The 19,429-nt window shown below is 34.6% G+C and overlaps 1 protein-coding gene across 2 annotated transcripts in view; it reads left to right on the top strand.

Annotated features, from left to right (window-relative positions):
- The first annotated feature begins 570 nt into the window (after nucleotides 1-570).
- Nucleotides 571-19,429, top strand: part of xrn1 (5'-3' exoribonuclease 1) — a 31,476-nt gene continuing 12,617 nt past the window's right edge. Inside the window, exons 1-30 of one of the 2 annotated variants that reach the window (XM_051135535.1) lie at nucleotides 571-866; nucleotides 3,111-3,343; nucleotides 3,654-3,751; nucleotides 3,981-4,090; nucleotides 4,166-4,276; nucleotides 4,376-4,461; nucleotides 4,536-4,623; nucleotides 5,619-5,787; nucleotides 5,867-5,934; nucleotides 6,852-6,986; nucleotides 8,077-8,146; nucleotides 11,349-11,454; nucleotides 11,564-11,653; nucleotides 12,700-12,856; nucleotides 12,937-13,056; nucleotides 13,145-13,314; nucleotides 13,819-13,936; nucleotides 14,055-14,150; nucleotides 15,541-15,641; nucleotides 15,751-15,882; nucleotides 16,300-16,462; nucleotides 16,585-16,698; nucleotides 16,779-16,877; nucleotides 17,344-17,459; nucleotides 18,206-18,352; nucleotides 18,429-18,518; nucleotides 18,682-18,817; nucleotides 18,904-18,960; nucleotides 19,048-19,180; nucleotides 19,267-19,336. In XM_051135535.1, coding sequence (XP_050991492.1) covers nucleotides 792-866; nucleotides 3,111-3,343; nucleotides 3,654-3,751; nucleotides 3,981-4,090; nucleotides 4,166-4,276; nucleotides 4,376-4,461; nucleotides 4,536-4,623; nucleotides 5,619-5,787; nucleotides 5,867-5,934; nucleotides 6,852-6,986; nucleotides 8,077-8,146; nucleotides 11,349-11,454; nucleotides 11,564-11,653; nucleotides 12,700-12,856; nucleotides 12,937-13,056; nucleotides 13,145-13,314; nucleotides 13,819-13,936; nucleotides 14,055-14,150; nucleotides 15,541-15,641; nucleotides 15,751-15,882; nucleotides 16,300-16,462; nucleotides 16,585-16,698; nucleotides 16,779-16,877; nucleotides 17,344-17,459; nucleotides 18,206-18,352; nucleotides 18,429-18,518; nucleotides 18,682-18,817; nucleotides 18,904-18,960; nucleotides 19,048-19,180; nucleotides 19,267-19,336 — 3,458 coding nt within the window. In that variant the 5' untranslated portion in view covers nucleotides 571-791. The remainder of the gene's footprint in view (nucleotides 867-3,110; nucleotides 3,344-3,653; nucleotides 3,752-3,980; nucleotides 4,091-4,165; nucleotides 4,277-4,375; nucleotides 4,462-4,535; nucleotides 4,624-5,618; nucleotides 5,788-5,866; nucleotides 5,935-6,851; nucleotides 6,987-8,076; nucleotides 8,147-11,348; nucleotides 11,455-11,563; nucleotides 11,654-12,699; nucleotides 12,857-12,936; nucleotides 13,057-13,144; nucleotides 13,315-13,818; nucleotides 13,937-14,054; nucleotides 14,151-15,540; nucleotides 15,642-15,750; nucleotides 15,883-16,299; nucleotides 16,463-16,584; nucleotides 16,699-16,778; nucleotides 16,878-17,343; nucleotides 17,460-18,205; nucleotides 18,353-18,428; nucleotides 18,519-18,681; nucleotides 18,818-18,903; nucleotides 18,961-19,047; nucleotides 19,181-19,266; nucleotides 19,337-19,429) is intronic. The other variant, XM_051135526.1, reaches the window with a different exon arrangement.

Raw genomic sequence — 19,429 nt, 5'->3', positions numbered from 1 at the left:
GTTGGTAAGATTTGCAAACGTTTAAATGGCAATTTATGTATGTGTTGTGTCTTCTGCCCAAATACTGTTATTTGTACACTTGTATAAATCTATGGAAAGCACAGTATTGAAAGAATTGTCATAAGAAAAGACAAGAAATAGCTTCTTAATGCATGACTGCTCATTTAGTACGGTATTTAGACTGACTATGATTTATATATCTCCAATATAAACTAGCCTACTAAAAGACTACAAAAGGACGGAAGAATATCATCTACATGTAGTCTTTAATAGTTCCAAGAGGCTTTGTTGTTTCTATTTATTCATATATGATTGGCTCAGTAAGGAACATAGAGAACAAGTCACATTTACAGAATGTACTGGGTGAACTACACTTAACCTTGGTCAAGAGAGTGGGAATGTTGTCGTGTCAAATTGCCTCTTTTTTTCTCACATTACATCACATCCTTAGCAGCGGGTTTCGTTTCTGCCGAAAGAGTGCGCTGCTTGTAAGGTTCTCGGATTTTTTTATAATTAGCAAAATTACATAATTTAAAAGTACATGTATATTTTCATTTATATATCTTGATATCTCCATGACGTTTCTCTAATGTAATATTGTTTTTCTAGCGGAACGATATTACAAGCTGTTACATCACGCGAGTTTCCACACGGACATTTTATTGGCTGGACAGTAACAGCTCATACAGAAACAAAACCGATTGGCAACATCAGTTTATGAATTTCTGCTCACATTGGCTTCTGCATAAGTTTTCTCTTCGTTATTGTTATTTGAAGACTTACACGAGAAGATGGGAGTGCCTAAATTTTATCGATGGATATCGGAGCGGTATCCGTGTCTGAGTGAAGTTGTCAAAGAGCATCAGGTGAGCTAGTTTGGCTAAATATAACAGGCCGCATAGAGATCATTTACAGCTTTGTGAACAGAAGCTCAAATCTTACTCTTAGCAGACACCAAAACATTAGTTTTATTGTTCCTTAACCATGAATATGTTATGTATAGAGGGGAATTTTATCTTTATGCTTTAGCGACGTTATTTCTATAACGTATATTATAATGACTGTGTCTCAAAATCTGATGAGCTGTGTACCTGGACAGCACTTTACGCATTGTAGGCGATTTCGAACGAGCTAACGATCATAAATAATCAGCCAGATGCGACGAAGAGCACAAGCTTAAACAATAGCGGGTGATTCCAGTACCCAATTTGTTGCATTTTTCAACATTATTTGCAAAAGCTTGGCAGCCCACTAGGTTTTAAGAGTGTGTGTTTTTTTATTTATTTATTTATTAGTATTTTTTTTTTTTTTACTAGTTGCCGTTTAACCGTTTAGTTGCCTTGGTTATTTACTGAAAGGTGAAGAAGCACCATCATGCCTTTCTTAGGAGACTCCAGTGACTATTATTTAAATAATAATAGACAACGTTTTTATCCGTTTGTCTGATGTATTTATCAGTTGAATGTGCTTTAGAATTATTGACTTGTATCTAAAATGTTTATATAGTTTTTGTTAACTGTATGACTCCTGTTATTCACATTGTTTTTGCCATGAAGATGCCTTTATGCCTGCTGACATGGCGTTAAAAAATAATAAATACATTGATTTTAATATAATTATTTGTATATTTTTGTTTTCATTTTAATTTAAGTAATTTTATTATGCACTTTTGTCATTTTTATTAGGCTATTCATATATATATATATATATATATATATATATATATATATATATATATATATATATATATATATATATATATATGTATATATGTATGTATATATATATATGTATATGTATATATATATATGTATATATATGTGTATATATATATGTGTATGTATATATATATATATATATATATATATATATATATACACACACACACACACACACACACTATCAGTCAAATTTTTTTTTTTTTTTTTTTAAGTTTGTTAAAAAATTCTCTTCTGCTCACCCTTTATTTGACCTAAAGTACAGCAAAAACAGTAATAATTTTAGAAATATTTTTTACTATTCAAAATAACTGCTTTCTATTTGAATATATTAAACATTAAAATGTAATTTATCAAAGCTAATTTTTTTAGCATCATTACTCAAGTCTTCAGTGTCACATTTGCTGTTCAAGATTTGCTTTTCAAGAAACAATTTTAAGGAGTCAGTGTAATTTTTTTTAATTATTTGTTTATTTTATTTTTTATTTTATTTTTTGGGAAAGACATTAGACTTAATGGAAAGAATTAATACTTTTATTAAGCAAGAATGCTTTAAATTGATCAAAAGTGATGGTAAAGATATATATGTTATAAAAGATCTCAATTTCAGATAAATGCTGTTCTTCTGAACTTTCTATTCATCAAAGAAACCTGAAAAATTCTACTCCGCAGTTTTCAACATAATAATAAATATTTTTGAGCGGCAAATCAGAATATTAGAATGATTTCTGAAGGATCATGTGACTGGACAAATGATAAAAAAAATTTAGCATTGAAATCACAGGAATAAATTATATTTTAAAATTAGAAATATTTTAAATATTATAGAGATATTTCAAAAATAGATATAAAAAAGTAAATATTCAAATAGAAAACAGTTTTTTAAAATAGTAAAAATATTCCAAAATGTTACTGTTTTTGCTCTACTTTGGATCAAATAAATGCAGGCATGGTGAGCAGAATGACTTCTTTAAAAAACATGAAAAATCTTTTTGACTGGCATTATATTTTTAATATTTCATATAGGTTTTCGGTTACACTTTATTTTAAGGTGTCCTTGTTGCAGTGTAATTATACATTTAAGTACTGAGTAATATTAATTAACTACATTTAGTTACTGTGTGGTTAGGGTTTGGTTTAGGGTTACTTGCATGTCCTTATGCTTAATTGTTAGTGTTATTATAATAGTAAGTACATGTAACGTGTAACAAGGACACCTTCAAATAAAGTGTTACTGGATTTCCATATAATAGTTGCATTGTATTGACTTTACTTGTTATTCATATTGCTGTTTTAAAATTGCTTGTATGTATTGTAGTCCAAAATTGTTGTTTTTTATTTTTAACTTGACACTATACCTGAGACCAACTTTTGTTCTCTTTCTCATTCCAGATCCCAGAGTTTGACAACCTATATTTAGATATGAATGGGATCATCCACCAGTGTTCCCACCCCAATGATGAGGACGTACACTTCCGTATTTCTGAAGAGAAGATATTCGCTGACATTTTTCACTACCTGGAGGTGCTCTTTCGCATCATTAAGCCCAGGAAAGTGTTCTTCATGGCTGTCGATGGAGTTGCACCCAGGGCCAAGATGAATCAGCAGCGTGGAAGAAGATTCAGGTATAGCAGAAGACCCAAACATAGCATGCACATTGAATTTAGTCAGAAATATGGAAGGCTGCTAAGGAGTTGTTAACAAGCTATGTATTAACAAGCTATTTCGTGTCTTTTGTTATGACAGTTCTTGTAGCACTGTTTTTTCATAGATTTATACAAGTGTACAAATAACTGTATTTGGGCAGATAAGCACAACACATACATTGGCATCTAAAAGTGTGCAAACCAACCTCAAAACATTGAATGGTAGTGTATCATGAAAATCATTTTTTAAAATACTGAATAATAACTGAACCTTTTTTGTTTTTTAAAGGTCAGCAAAAGAAGCTGAGGAGAAAATCAAGAAGGCTTTGGAGAAGGGTGAAGTTTTGCCCACAGAGGCCAGATTTGACTCTAACTGCATCACCCCTGGTTTGTGTGCACTTTATTTCTCTGACATTATATACCAGTATTTTTCTATCATTTTATAGCAGGATACATAACCTTAAATGCATAAATTAGTAAGTTGCTTAAGGTCTAAATTGTTTTTAAATCCCGGATGTGATGGTTGTTACTGTCTGGTGTTTTTATGGGAATTTTTCTGACAAATCCTGATATATAATCTTTTGAGTAATCTGTTTCTCTCCCTCAACCTCTATAGGAACGGATTTCATGGCCAGGCTACAGGAACAGCTTAAATATTTTGTTCACAATAAACTGTCCACAGACAAATCATGGCAGGGAGTGAATGTGTATTTGTCTGGTCATGAGGTGAGTTACATGATTTCAGAGCTTTGCGTTGTGTGTGTGTTTTGTGAAGTTATTCTGATTATCGGTTCTTCTCAGACCCCTGGTGAAGGAGAGCACAAGATTATGGAGTTCATTCGTTCTGAGACCACCAAACCGGGTCATAACCCAAACACAAGACACTGCCTTTATGGTCTGGATGCCGACCTGGTGCGTACAGTTGTGTATAACAAAAATTTCGTTTATATACTAATTATTTTTGTATTTATTTTAAACATGCTTTCTACCCTTTCTCTCTTTTCTTTGTAGATAATGCTTGGTTTGACCAGCCATGAGCCTCATTTTTCTCTCCTCAGAGAGGAGGTTCGCTTCGGAGGCAAAAAGTCACAAAAGAGGTATTGTGTGGTGTTATTTTCATTGCGTCAAATTGATAGTTTGTGCTTCTTTGTAAATAGTTTTTCTGTTGTAGGATAACAGCTCCTGAGGAGACGACCTTTCACCTGCTTCATCTCTCCCTTATGAGGGAATACATCGACTATGAGTTTTCAGAGCTCAGGGTGAGAATATATGCCTTTCTCATATGGGCACAAATCTTGCGTAAAGGTGTAGTTTACTTCCAGAACTTTTACATTAAATTACAGATAACGTACTCACCCCCTTGTCATCCAAGATGTTCATGTCTTTCTTTCTTCAGTTGTAATGAAATTATATTCTCCATATAATGGATTTTTATGGTGCCCCCGAGTTTGAACTTCCAAATTGCAGTTTAAATGCAGCTTCAAAACAATCCCAGCTGAGGAAGAAGGGTCCTATCTAGTGAAACAATTGGTTATTTTCTAAAAAAAAATATATACTTAGTAACCTCAAACGCTCTTCTTGTCTAGCTCTGCGTGAACTCTGTGTATTCCGGTTCATGACAGTTAGGGTATGTCGAAAAACTCCCATCTCATTTTCTCCTCCAACTTCGAAATCGTCCTACATCACTGCAGAAGTACCATGCCAGAGTTTACAAAGTGAACATGTAAAGAAGGTCAAACACCCTTTACAAAAAAGGTAAAACAGCGATGTAGGATGATTTTGAAGATGGAGAAGGAAATGAAATGGGAGTTTTGTGACATACCCTAACTGTCATGAAGCAGAATACACAGTTCACGCAGAGCTAGACATGATGAGTGTTTGAGGTTAAAAAGTATATAAATTGTAAATGTTTTTTAGAAAATGACCTATCGTTTCGATAGATAAGACCCTTCTTCCTCGGCTGGGATCATTTAGAGCCCTTTAAAGCTGCATTTAAACTGCATTTTGGAAGTTCAAACGCAGGGGCACCATAGAAGTCCATTATATGGAGAGGAATCCTAAATGTTTTCCTCAAAAAACAATTTTTTTTGACCGAAGAAAGATGGACATGAACATCTTAGATGACAAGTGGGTGAGTACATTATATGTAATTTTTTGTTCTGGAAATGAACTTCTCCTTTAAAGCTAAATGAATGACAAAGTTATTGTAAACAATATACTGACCTGCGATCTGGTCATAATATATTTTCATCAGAATAAGATCTCGTTTGAGTATGACCTGGAGCGGATCATAGACGACTGGGTTTTGATGGGATTCTTGGTGGGGAATGACTTCATCCCTCATCTTCCTCACCTCCACATCAATCACGATGCACTGCCACTGCTCTATCGAACTTACATCAGCGTGCTGCCCAGTCTAGGGGGTGAGCAAACCACAGCGCATGTGACTTTGTGATGGTAGTGTAATGCTGACATAGTGCTGATTACTGTTGTCTCCATCAGGCTACCTGAATGAAAACGGTCGTCTCAACCTTGTCAACTTTGAGAAGTACCTTGAGAAGTTGTCAGATGTGAGTGTTTGGCTTTTTTTAATATTATATTGTGACCCTGGACCACAAAACCAGTCTTAAGTAGCACGGGTATATTTGTAGCAATAGCCAAAAATACATCGCATGGGTCAAAATTATCGAGATTTTTTTTTTTTTTTTTATGTCAAAAATCATTAGGATATTATGTAAATATCATGTTCCATGAAGATATTTTGTAAATTTCCTACCTTAAGTATATCAAAGCTTAATTTTCGATTAGTAATATGCATTGCTAAGAACTTCATTTGGACAACTTTAAAGGCAATTTTTCTCAATATTTTTTTATTTTTGCACCTTCTGATTCCAGATAATAATGATGACCTATAATGCTGTATAAATCTCAATTAAAAAAAAAAAAGACCCTTATGTCTGGTTTTGTGATCCAGGGTCACATTTGTTTAAAGACATTTCTATTTTTAATCAGCAAAGATGCATTAATTTGATCAAAAGTGACAGTAAAGACATTTATAATGTAAAATGCCATTTCAATTTGTCAAAGAATATTGAATAAAAAAAGTGTGTCATGATTTACACACAATTATTAAGCAGCACAACTGGTTTTTAACATTGATAACAATAAGTAATTTTTCTTGAGTGCTACGTCAGCATATTATAATGATTTCTGAAAGACCGTGTGACACTTTGTCATGGAATAAATTGCTTTTTAAAATATATTAAAATAGAAAACAGTTACTGCAAGTTTGTTTAAATGTTAAGACGTCAGGATTTAATGTGATGCAGAACAGCAAAAAATGGATAGGAGCTAAAGTCAGAACTGTAGATAAATTGCATTGTGTAATAATCAAATGAATTAATTACAAAACAAGTGCATATTCTTGCATTACATTTCTCTTACTCTTACTTAGCTCTTACTACATGCCATCACCCTCTTCTTTCAGTTTGACCAGGAGCACTTCAGCGAGGTGTTTGTAGATCTAAAGTGGTTTGAAAGTAAGGTGGGGAACAAGTACCTGAACGAAGCAGCGGGGCTGGCAGCCGAGGAGGCTAGTGTCAAAGACGTGAAGAAGAGTAAGGTGAATATTAGCAGTATGCAGTCAGACGGTGGACACACCCAAGCACACTGTATGAGGTGGTTTTTATTCATCTTGTGTCAGAAACAAATGTTCTTATTTGCTTTTAAAATCATCACAATAAGCAGCCTGTTCTTGTTTCAAAGAGGTGGGGTTAGAAGTAACTGTGTGCTGCTGCCATTGTCTCAATGTGAGTCAGGTTCTGTTTTAGTTACCAGGTTCCTGTCTTCTAAATGAATGTGCTGCTGTTTCTGCTTTCACCTCTTTTGTCTCTTCATGAATAGGGCTTGGATGAATGAGCATTTTTGTCTTAGGCTGTGCAATGTTGGCTGCATTGTGTAGTTTTCTAGCTGAACTATAATAGATACTTTATTGAAATAATTAATTAATTAATTTTTATTATTTATTTACCTGTGACTTTCTTTATGTTGTCATTCCAAACCAGTATAGTGTCATTTTTTTTGTATGCAGTGCACAAAAAGAACTAGCGATGCACAAAAAATAGGATCTTTGGTATTGACTGTAATCATTTACTGAAACAAAGTCATTTAAAGGGATAGGTCACCTAAAAATTTAAATTAATTTGCTCACCCTCATATCATTCCAAACCTGTATGAATTTATTTATTTCTTCTGAGTGCAAAACAAAATATTTTGATGAATTTGAATAACTAAACAGTAGCCATTGGCTGTCAAATCAGTGGAAGTCACTGGCTACCGTCAACTGTTTGGTTACTAACATTCTTTAAAAAAAATATCAAAATATCCTTTTTGGACTGAAAAGTTATTTTTAGCTTTTGGCTCAGTGACGTGTTTGTGTTTTCAGTTTGCGTTTTAGTGAACAATTTTGCGTTTTGGTAAAAGAAATAATTTTGATGTATCACTAAAAAAACCTGGATGTTTTCAATACAAAAACAGTACATAAGCAACTAATCTGCTATATTTGAGGTTTTATGACTTATCATAGCTTTATTTATTTTTAGCTTATCACCATGAACTCATTGTATGGTAAAGATCAATGTGAAAATTCTGTAAAAGACATGGATAAATCATTTTTTTAAGTGATTGTTTTATTTATTTGTTTTTTATTCCAGGCTTCAGATGACTCTCTGTGTCTCGCCGCTCTTGATGGAGTCAGGGACTCTCACAGCACTCCAGGAAGAGGTACACACCTCTCTTTATTTATCTTTATGCATTAGGGGTGGGCGATATGGCAAAAACATCACATCACAATTATTTTTAAGAGATTCCTGATTTTATCATGATTTCCTTGTCATGTTGGTTTTACTATTTTGCAAGTTGTCTGAGCAGTACAGCCAAACTAATTTCCCTATTTGAAAAACAAAGCCTTACAAGGTAACAAAATACAAAAAAAAAAAAAAAAAATGACAGACAGTTAGGCCAAAATGGGCAAAGATAAAAAAATTTCACTTTTCCTTTTAAAAAATGCCGGGTTAAATACAACCCAGCTCTGGGTGAAATATGGACAAACTCAGCAACTGGGTTGTTTTGACCCAGTGGTTGGGTTAAACGGGTAGCTTTTTTCAAGTATTGTTAAAAACTACTATATGGCTGGCTTAAAATAAACCCAGAATAGGCTGTAAATTAAAAATCTGACAAATAATTACTAGAGGCATCAGCAACAATCAAACAGTTAACATTTATAAATAATCTATTAAAAAATGGGTATCACAGGAGTCATTTGTTAACATTAGTGAATTTATGTCATGTAACATGAACAAACAATGACATTTATTACAGTCTATTAATCTTTGTTAATGTTAGTTAATAAAAATACAGTCATTCATTGTTTATGTTAGCTCACAGTGCATTAACTAATGTTAACAAACACAAACTTGTGATTTTTAATAATGCATTAGTAAATGCTGGAATTAACAGATTAATAAATGCTGTAGAAGTATTGTTCATTCTTAGTTCGTGTTAACTAATGAACCTCATTGTAATGTGTTCCCAAAAAATGTTTCATTTATTGAACATATTAATAAATGTTAATTTTGGGTTCATTTAAGGCAAGAAATATAGTAATTTTTAAGCAATGGTTGAGTTAAGTAAAACTACCCAGAAGGTTGGGTTAAACATTTAACCCAATTGCTGGGTCAGAACAACCCCAGCGTGCTGGGTTGTTTTTAACCCAGCATTTTTTTGAGCGTGTTATTAAAAAAATAAGAATTAAGATACACATTACAAATACACATAATATACAAATAAAGTAAACAGTGCTTTATTTTTCAGGTACAGTAGGTGTGTTCAGCAGTAGCATTGAAAAAATTAAATGAATAGTAAATTAAAACACTATATACACTTCACTGTATAAATTATACATTGATTCTTATTAAAGCAACTGTTTTAAAGTTCTGCAGTCAACAGCAGTGAGTGATATTTTTTTTTTTTTTTTTTTCTCTTTGTGGTTTGTTGTTTTATTAACCGTAAGTTCACGGATAGTTCACCTAAAAAATTACAATTCTGCCATTTACCCACTCTCAAGTTGTTTTAAGCCTGCATGATTTTTTTTCTGTTAAACATAAAACTTATTTTGAAGAATGTGGATAACTAAACAATTGCTGGTCCCAAGTGACCTCCATAGTCCATAGTCCCCAATAATTTTAAAGTCAATGAGGACCAGCAACTGTGTGGTTAACCACATTCTTCAAAATATTGTCTTGTGTTCAGAACAAGAAAGAAATTAATACAGGTTTGGGACAACATGTGAGCGAGTAAATAATGACAGAATTTGATTTTTTTTTGGGTGAACTAGCACTTTAATGACAAGCAGCGGCATATTTAGTACTGGTGCTTTAAGACCTGCGTGCATCAAAAATACAGGCACGCATGTGTTTTTCTCTAGACTGTTTGCTTTCACTTCAGACGAAACCAACTGTGTTTATATCAAACAAACGTGTGTTTTTGGCAGTATTAGTGTAATCAGATGCGAAAGATAACTTCTAGGGGCCAGTTGAATAAACTTGTCTCTATATTAAGACAGTGTCTTAAGAACTAGTTTGACCACCTAGCAGTTAGCCAAGGGGTAACCAGTTGTTTTTATTCAAATTAGATACGCTTTTATGTAACCAAATTTTAAAAAATGATAACCAGCTTTAGAGAGCAAAATTAGAGGACTAACTTGTAAGACTAGTCTAAACCTTTATTAAGTATTCAGGCGCTGTCTGACAGGATTTTTTGTGTGTGCACTTCAGATGTACACGCTCAGAAAAGTCTGTCAGAACAGCACATGAATGAAATGTTTAACTGGCAAGGCTTTAAAGTACATGCAAATAATGTACTTTTTATGATTGCGAATTAAGTGCAGTGTCTTGTAAGTGTAACTCTACCACTAAGTTAACATTTGATATGAATGTATGTTACGTTGTACAGTATATTCAGACGGAGGCACCAAAACCTCAACTGATAAAATGTGTGCTGTAGCATGATACTACGATATTTCTTCAAAAGCAGATTGTCAATAAATTTTAAACGTCCACGATCAAAAATTGCACACCCCTACTGTACATGTGCTATGAACTTACTCTGATAACTGGGTACCAACCCTGAACCTAACCCTGCACCTAACCTTATTATGTCCAAATCAATCAAACCAAAAAATTTTCAGGCACCAGATATAATTTTTTTAAATATTTTTTTACTTGTAGGTGCAGGCACTATAGTTTATTTATGTAAGTGAGGATAGCAGAATAAAGTAAACTGCATTGGCACTAATAGCATCGCGGTTAGCGCAACGACATATAGCGCCATTGCGCTGCGGGTGACCCGAGTTCGAATCCCAGCTTGTGGACCTTTTCCGATCCCACCCCTTTCTCTCTTTCCCACTTCGCTTCCTGTCCAACTACACTGTCCTCTCTAAATAAAGGCATAGAAAACCCAGCCAAAAATAAACTGTGACATATTTTACCCAAAAATTCTTCATACAGTGGACTACCAGTGAAACTGATAAAACTTTGGGACCAAAAATTATTCAGACACTTTGACCTGACTATGTTTTGCTTAAGTGTTTTTTCTCTAATTGGTAATTGCCTTTTTACACCACAGACTGAACAAAAGTAAGCAGTGCTTGGTAATTGGTCAATAAAGTATTGATAGTTGTGCAAATATCCATTACATATCTTACTAGCAAAGTTATCTGACATTATCAAGATAAATTTGTTCTGATTTTCATATTTTATTACCATTTTCTAAACTATAGCAAATAAACTGTGATAGTGAGAAATGTTGAAGGTTTCTGAAGAGCTGTAGGTGCATATACTGTAAAATGCAGTGCAACCAGACAATTCAGCAATGCATAAGGCATTCAGCTTCTAAAAAAGGCTTTATATTTTCCACAATGCACTAGAAGGCACAGAGGAGGATGGTGAGGATGATGACATGTTTGAAACAGAGTTTCGGCAGTACAAGCGCACCTACTACATGACCAAGATGGGCGTTGAAGTCGTCTCAGAGTGAGTCTCCATTTATTTTAAATATTGGAAAGGATGGAAGCATGTTTTCTCGTACATCTGAAAATGAATGGTTCTTTGAAGACTTATTTTCTCTGTTTTTATCTTGCAGTGAGTTTTTGGCCGATCAGGCTAAATGTTATGTGGAGGGGATCCAATGGATCTTGCATTACTACTACCATGGAGTTCAATCTTGGAGCTGGTGAGCTAAGAGAGAAAGTGGGAAAAAAGTGAATTGTACTTGAAAGTAGGCCTGCTTGATTTGGGGATTTTTTTTTTTTTTTTTTTTTAAAAATTGTAATTTAAAATCCAGGTTTGTAGGGCAGCACAATTTGGCCAAACGTTTGTGATTACATACAAATATGCCTATGAAGTAGTAGTAATAAAAAAAAGAAAAACTAAATAAAAATATAAAAATTACTAAATAGTTTTACAAATTCACTGTAAAATATTTTTAGGAGAAAAAAAAGTATTTTTACATTACAAATATCCAATACTTTTATTCATGGTTTTCTTAATTTTTAATCATTAAACCATCAAAGTTTTGTTTTGACAGAAACCCCCCGGGGTCTCATTACAAGTTTTGTAACATGGTCTGCCCATTTTGGCTCTCCAAATTCTTAATAATATTAAAGGAGAAGTTCACTTCCAGAAGAAAAATTTACAGATAATTTACTCACCCCCTTGTCATCCAAGATATTTGTGTCTTTCTTTGTTCAGGCGTAAAGAAATTATGTTTCTTTAAGGGAAACATATAGTGGACTTCTATGATGCCTATGAGTTTGAACCTCCAAAATGCAGTTTCAATGCAGCTTCAAAGGACTCTAAGCAATCCCAGCCGATTAAGAAGAGTCTTATCTAGCGAAGTGATCGGCTATTTTCTAAAAAAAAAAAAAAAAAGTACAATTTCTATACTTTTTAACCTCAAATGCTCATTTTGTCTAGCTCTGTGATGCGAATGCGTAGTCTGTGTAATCCGGGTCAATACAGTTAGGGTATGTCAAAAAAAAATCATCTCATGTATTCACACTATATAAAGATAATTTCTGTTTTCTCAAGAAAGACATGAACATCTTGGATGACAAGGGGGAGTAAATTCTGTTAATTTTTGTTCTGGAAGTGAACTTCTCCTTTATTAAATGTTTTATTATGATTAAAAAAAACCTGGACCATGTACTAAGAAATTAACTTGGTTTGTATTGGATGGAACTTTGCTTTAAAGGAACTGCTCTTCTCAAATCTCTACAGGTATTATCCGTACCACTATGCCCCCTTCCTTTCTGATGTGAGAAACATCTCTGGTCTCGCGTTGACATTTGATCTTGCCAAACCCTTCATGCCGTTCGAGCAGCTCTTGGGCGTCCTGCCTTCAGCCAGCAAAGACCTTCTTCCACAGTGTTACCAGGTGACAAACGCACTTCATGTCCACAGCACGTCAATGTTCCTTAGAAACTCTCCCTCATTTGTTGACTCTGTCCTTCACAGCATCTGATGACATCACCAAGCTCACCCATTGTTGAGTATTACCCACAAGACTTCAAAACAGACCTGAATGGCAAACAGCAGGAGTGGGAAGCCGTGGTGCTTATCCCGTTTATTGACGAGGTGCTTTAAACATCTGCATTCACTGTGTATCTCACCCTAACAACTGATGGAAGTGTAGTTTCATGATATGATATGCTTTTGCATTCAGAAATGCTTGTTAGCTGCTATGGAGCCCTACACTCATAAACTGACTCCATCAGAGAAGGCCAGGAACAGACATACAGAGTGTGCCGTCTACTGCTTTGATAAGGAGCTGGACTATGTCTACAACTCGCCTCTTCTCCAACTCTTCCCCAATATCGTCCACTGCCATGTCAGGTTTGTCCTGTTTGATGTTGAATCTGTACACAGTATATTTCAAACCTGATGATGATGATGGTGATGATAAACCATGCGCTTATTTTAATATAGTGTCACACTTTTGTATTTACCATTAACTCTTTTCACTTTACAATTACAGATACATTTTATCATTATAATTTCTAGTTATTCTTTGTTTTTGTTGTTTAAAATAATATCTTACCTTCATTTTAATATGGTGTCACATTTCTGTATTTACCTTTACACTTGGCACTTTATAATTAACAGATAAATTCTAATAATTGCTATTATTCGTTTATATTAAGTAATAATATCTTAATATCTTTCCTTCATTTAAATATAGTGTCACATGTCTGTATTTACCTTTACAATTGGTACTTTATAATACACTTTTGTATTTATACCTTATACTGCACATCAATGCACTCTGACCAGTGTCTACGCTTGATGTATTTATTTGTTGTCTTTTGGAAATTACATCCACACTGCTTATGTTTTTAGGCAAACACCGATCCCAATGGATGCCTGGCGTGTATCATTGGATCATGTAGCGCAAAAGGTTGACAGAGGAGCTCTTTATTTCTGTGGCTTCCCAACTCTACAGCACATCCGTCATAAAGTAAACAATCAACCTGCTTGTCTGCAGATTATCACATATTATCCTATTAATGGGGATCAGTGTTTGATCATCTCAGGTCATCACTAATGCTAATTTTCCTGCCGTATCTCTCACACAGTTTTATAAGAAGAAAAGTGGAGTGATGGTGTTTCAACAAAGCAGCAGAGGGGAGAACATGATCCTGGAGATTTTAGCCAACCAGGAGATGGAAGAGGTGGGCCATTTGTCCTCTCATACTAAAGGCAGCTTGAATTCTAGACTTGATTTAGTTTGTTTTCTTAAAGGAGTAGTTCACTTCCAGAACAAAAATTTACAGATAACGTACTCACCCAGCTGTCATCCAAGATGTTAATGCCTTTCTTTCCTCAGTCGTAAAGAAATGATGTTTTTTTAAGGAAAACATTTCAGGAATTATCTCCATCTAGTGGACTTCTTTGGTGCCCCCAGGTTTGAACTTCCAAAATGCAGTTTCAATGCAGCTTCAAAGGGCTCTAAATGATCCCAGCCGAGGAAGAAGGGTCTTATCTAGTGAAACGGTATTGTTTTGTTTTTTGTTTTTTATTAAATTTATATACTTTTTACCCTCAAATGCTCGTCTTGTCTAGATCTGTGATGCGCATGTGTACTCTGTCAATAAGGTTGAAAAATTCCCATCTCTTTTTCTCCTTTAAAATTGTCCTACATCATTGTTTTACCTTTTTTGTACAGGGTATTTGACCTTCTTTGCAAGTTCACTTTGTAAACGCTGGGTTGGTACTTTTGCAGCGATGAAGGACGATTGAGCAGATAATGCAATGGGAGCTTTTTGACATACCCTAACTCTGATCGTATTTTCTCCCTCAACTTCAAAAATAATTTCAAAATCATCCTACATCGCTGCAGAAGTACCGACTCAGTCTTTGCAAAGCGAACATGCAAAGAAGATCAAACACCCTTAATAAAAAAGGTAAAACAGTGATACAGGACGATTTTGAGTTGAGGGAGAACATGAGATGGGAGTTTTTCAACATACCCTAACTGTCATGAACTGGAAAAAAAACAGTCCAGACAGAGTAAGACAAGACGAGCGTTTTGCATTAAAAAGTATATAAATTGTATTATTTTTATTAAAACAACCGATCGTTACGGTAGATAAGACCCTTCTTTTAACCGTATTTGTGATCGTTTGAAGCCGCATTTAAACTGCATTTTGGAAGTTCAAAATCATGGCACTGTATCAGTCCATTATATGGAGAAAAATGCTGAAATGTTTTCCTCAAAAAGCATAATCTCTTTACGACTGAACAAAGAAAGACATGAACATTTTAGATGACAAAGGGGTGAGTACATTATATGTGAATCTTTGTTTTGGAAGTGGAATCATGGCATTGAATGCTGCAAAAACATCCTCTGTATTTTTGCTTTCCAATGGAAATAACGAAACATCCTTCAATCAAGATACATTTAACTGATATGCAAAATGGACATAAAAAGTCTTGTTTTCTGAGAAACCAAACAAAATTAAGTGAGTTTATGCTTAAAACAAGAACAAACGTGCTGAAACTGTTTTAAATGTATGATGTTTTATGGTAATGTGGTATTATGTGTGTTTCTCTGCATTGCAGGTGGAAGATGTTGCAGCGCTGGTTCTTGGAAAGTCTTTGTTCGTGAACTGGCCCCATTTGATGGAAGCTCGAGTTGTAGCTGTTTCAGATGGAGAAACAAAGTAAGTTTGTTGTATTGATATTTCTAAATTCTTTTCTGTCATATAGTCACGTAGCTCACTCAAACTCTTTCTTTTAGTCTATTAATAGTATCTCATTCCTACTCTGCAGGTTTTCTTTAGACGAACCAACACAATCACAGATGTTGTATTTGGGTAACACTCCACCACCTACTAAAGTCACCAATCTGACTGATAAGGAGCAGAAGGAGTGGGTCAAAGAAGTTCAAGGCCTCTCAGAGCAGTACGCTGCCCTTTTTATTCATATTATTTGTCATTTGTAAGAAGTGTATCAAGAAAGAAATGATTAATTCTGTGACCATATTGAATACCATATGGTGATATGTGGCTGATACATGACTTGCATGAGTGAGGTTTTATTCTGTGTGGCAGTATTTAAGTATTTAATTTTTTCATTGTGGTATTATTAATGGTTGCTGTGGTCAGCCACACAGTTTCTTCCTGTCTAAGTGGGTGCTTTTTGTTCAAAATAAGCTGCAAATTAGACCACACTTTATTCCTAGAGGCAAAATCTTGCTGTGGTATCTATACAATATAAACTATTTTTAGCTCTGCATGTTTAAAGTCTTAGAAAGCTTTGCAAATTTTTGAATTCTGTCACTTTGAGTGTGTTTGAGTGTCCATACATATGATGTTTCAGCTTCAGCAAGCGCAAAGGCATTGTGATCAATGAGACAGATGTGGTGGTATACGCCCAGCTGCTGACAGGCAGGAAGTATGTCATTGGTCAGAGTGGAAAGGTCCATTTAGAGAAGCAGTTTGCCAAACAGGTCCTGCCCTTTCCATACCAGACCATTGTGAAGGTAAATATTCACACCAGCCCAAAAGTAAACAGGAATTCTATCCAAGAAAATTTGAAGTTGTTCAGATATTTAATTATGCTGACTGTTTTTTTTTTTTTTTTTTTTTTTTTTTTACCCTTTAGGATATCAAAGCCTTTGATTCATCATCGGCACGCTTCAAGACATTGGAGGAGCTGTTTCCCCTTGGAACCGTTGTTTTTATGGTTGGAAACCCATATTACGGTGCAATGGGAGATGTATGTACTGGTTTTTGTGCTCACCAGACCATTTGCAGTTGTTAAATGCCAGTTATGTAGGATGTTTTCTTTTTGCTTAGGTGCAAGATTCTAGTGATGTCATCAGTGAGGGACGGGTCAGAGTGGTCTTCTCTGTACCGTGTGAACCTCAACTTGATGCCTTAATACAGAACCAGCATGTAAGTTTTGAGTCTGTCAAGAAGTATACTTTGCACTATACTAGTGCAAAGTAGTGTTTCTTTTGGTTTACGTACCCTACCGGTCAAAAGATTTTAAACATAAATGCTGTTCTTCTGAACTTTCTATTCATCAAAGACACCTGAAAAAATTCTACTCAGCTGTTTTCAACATCATGATGATGATAATAATAAATGTTTTTTGAACAGCAAATCAGAATATTAGAATGATTACTGAAGAATCATGTGACTGGAGTAATGATGCTAAAAATTCAGCTTTGAAATCACTTTTTACTGTTTTTACTGTACTTTGGATGAAATAAATCCAGGCATGGTGAGCAGAAGAGACTTCTTTAAAAACAATTAAAAATCTTACTGTTCATAAACTTTTGACTGGTAGTGTGTGTATATATGTTTATAATATTTAACACTGTGTGTTTGACCTTGGTCTGCGTTTGTTTTCATTCAGAAATACTCTGTGAAGTACAGTCCCGGGTATGTGCTTGCCTCCCGCCTTGGTATCACAAGCTACCTCGTCTCAAGGTTCTCCGGTAGCATCTTCATTGGAAGAGGATCCAAGAAAAAGTTAGTGGAATTTGTTTTTTGAATAAAACAGTTCATACTTTGTTGTCTGTATGTGAACTTTTTTTTTTTTACTTTTTTTATTTTTAATGTACTTTCTTTGCCATACTTTGCCATTCAAAAGTATTCAGACCTTTAAACAATTATAGATCCAAGATGTGATATTTTCATTTATCAGCGCTGCATTTGTTAATCTCAGCAACAGTTTTATGTAAGATCTTCTAGGATTAGTTATCCATCTAAAGTTATGAAACATTTCATAGGAATACACAGTATGTCAGGATCGTAAGAGTTATCGGCTGATATTAGAATTTTTTTTTTATATAATAGTTAAGGTATCAGTGGATTTTAGATATTTATTTGTCACTTCATGTAGTTTTACATTTAGTTGACCTTTGCTGTCATCTAACCCCCACTTAAAATTAATCTTTAGAAAATATCCAAATGACCATCCATTCTTCATACTGTATATTATAATGTTTGATGACTAAATTCACTTGCAGCATTTAAAGTGATTTTAGTTTTTAGTGTTTGATTTTTATGTTTTTTTTTTTTTTTTTTTTTTTACATTTATTCAAACAATATAGTATAGCATTTTAATGTCAGCTGTTTATTTGTTATTGGTCATTATTTATCGGTATAGACCATTGTCTATAAAGAATAGAATTTGGTTTTGATTATTTAATGAACAGTGTTCTTTTTATTTCCCTAAAAATGAATGGCTTTTGAATTAATGTTGCTCTTTACAGTCCTCATGGAGAGCAGAAAGTCAATGTGGGCCTTAATCTCAAGTTCAACAAGAAGAACGAAGAAGTTCCTGGTTACACCAAGAGAACAGAGAAAGAGTGGCTCTACTCTGCTGCTGTTGAGGAACTCTTAGCTGAATACTTAGAGAGGTGTGTAAGTGTATTGGAGGTTGTGTGTGTGTGCTTGTGGTTGTGCAGATGTTTTAACAATTTGTCCTTGTCTCAGATTTTCAGAGCTGTTTGACTTCATAGCACGAAACAGTCACGATGACGTCTTTTACGAAGATGATATCTGGCCAGGAGAAGATGAGAATGGGTGTGTTTTAAATCTGTTTTAAACAAGCAGTAGCACATAGAATGTGTATCCTCTTTTAATGTTACTTTATTACAAATAATTAATCATTGTTCAGAAGGTAATACATTTTCAGTATGCCAGACTTGATAATAGTGACTGTTTATCATTGTGATGCTTTAAATAGGGCTGAAAAGGTCCAGGAGATCCAAGGCTGGTTGAAGAACCATCCAGTCAGTTCCTCCTCCCGAGCTTCATGTGATCTGCAGATCCTGGATGCTGGCATTGTGGAGAAGATTGAAGAGGAGCTGGAGAAAACGAAGGTGGCGATCACAAACAAACCTTAAAAATCACTAGTTGACTGTTCCTGTTCTTCTGCTGATTATGTGTTTATCTCTGTGGGTCACAGGCAAAGAAGATGAACAAGAAAGTACGGGTCACTGTGAAGCCCCACCTGCTTTTTAGGGTATGTGTTTGTCAATGTTTATATATGTTTGTTTTATTTACATACATATAGACAGAAAGAGAGAAAATATACAATGTGTGTGTACAGCCTTTGGAGCAGCAGCACGGTGTTGTTCCAGATCCTGATGCAGATTATCATCTGTTTGACCGTGTGGTCAATGTGAGAGAAAGCTTCTCTGTTCCACTCGGCCTTCGAGGAACCGTCATTGGTATCAAAGGAGGTAAAAGTGTAAACCCAACTTAAATTCTTTGTCATCCTTCTGCATCTCGTTTTGTCCTTCATTCTTTGTCTTTCCTGTGCCATCAGCTGAACGTGAGGCTGAAGTTCTGTATGAAGTGCTGTTTGATGAGGAGTTTGCTGGAGGACTCACTGTCAGGTACAGAATTTATTTCTCTCAGTGAGTATTTTTAATGTATGGACACATTAAATTGTTAAAAAGTGGCTGTAAAGACATTTTTAAAGGGGTCAT

The sequence above is a fragment of the Labeo rohita genome, chromosome 2 (genome assembly GCF_022985175.1).
Source record: "Labeo rohita strain BAU-BD-2019 chromosome 2, IGBB_LRoh.1.0, whole genome shotgun sequence".
Classification (NCBI taxonomy): Eukaryota; Metazoa; Chordata; class Actinopteri; order Cypriniformes; family Cyprinidae; genus Labeo; species Labeo rohita.
Note: the sequence above shows the minus strand (reverse complement) of the source record. Positions and strands in the feature narration are given on the sequence as shown.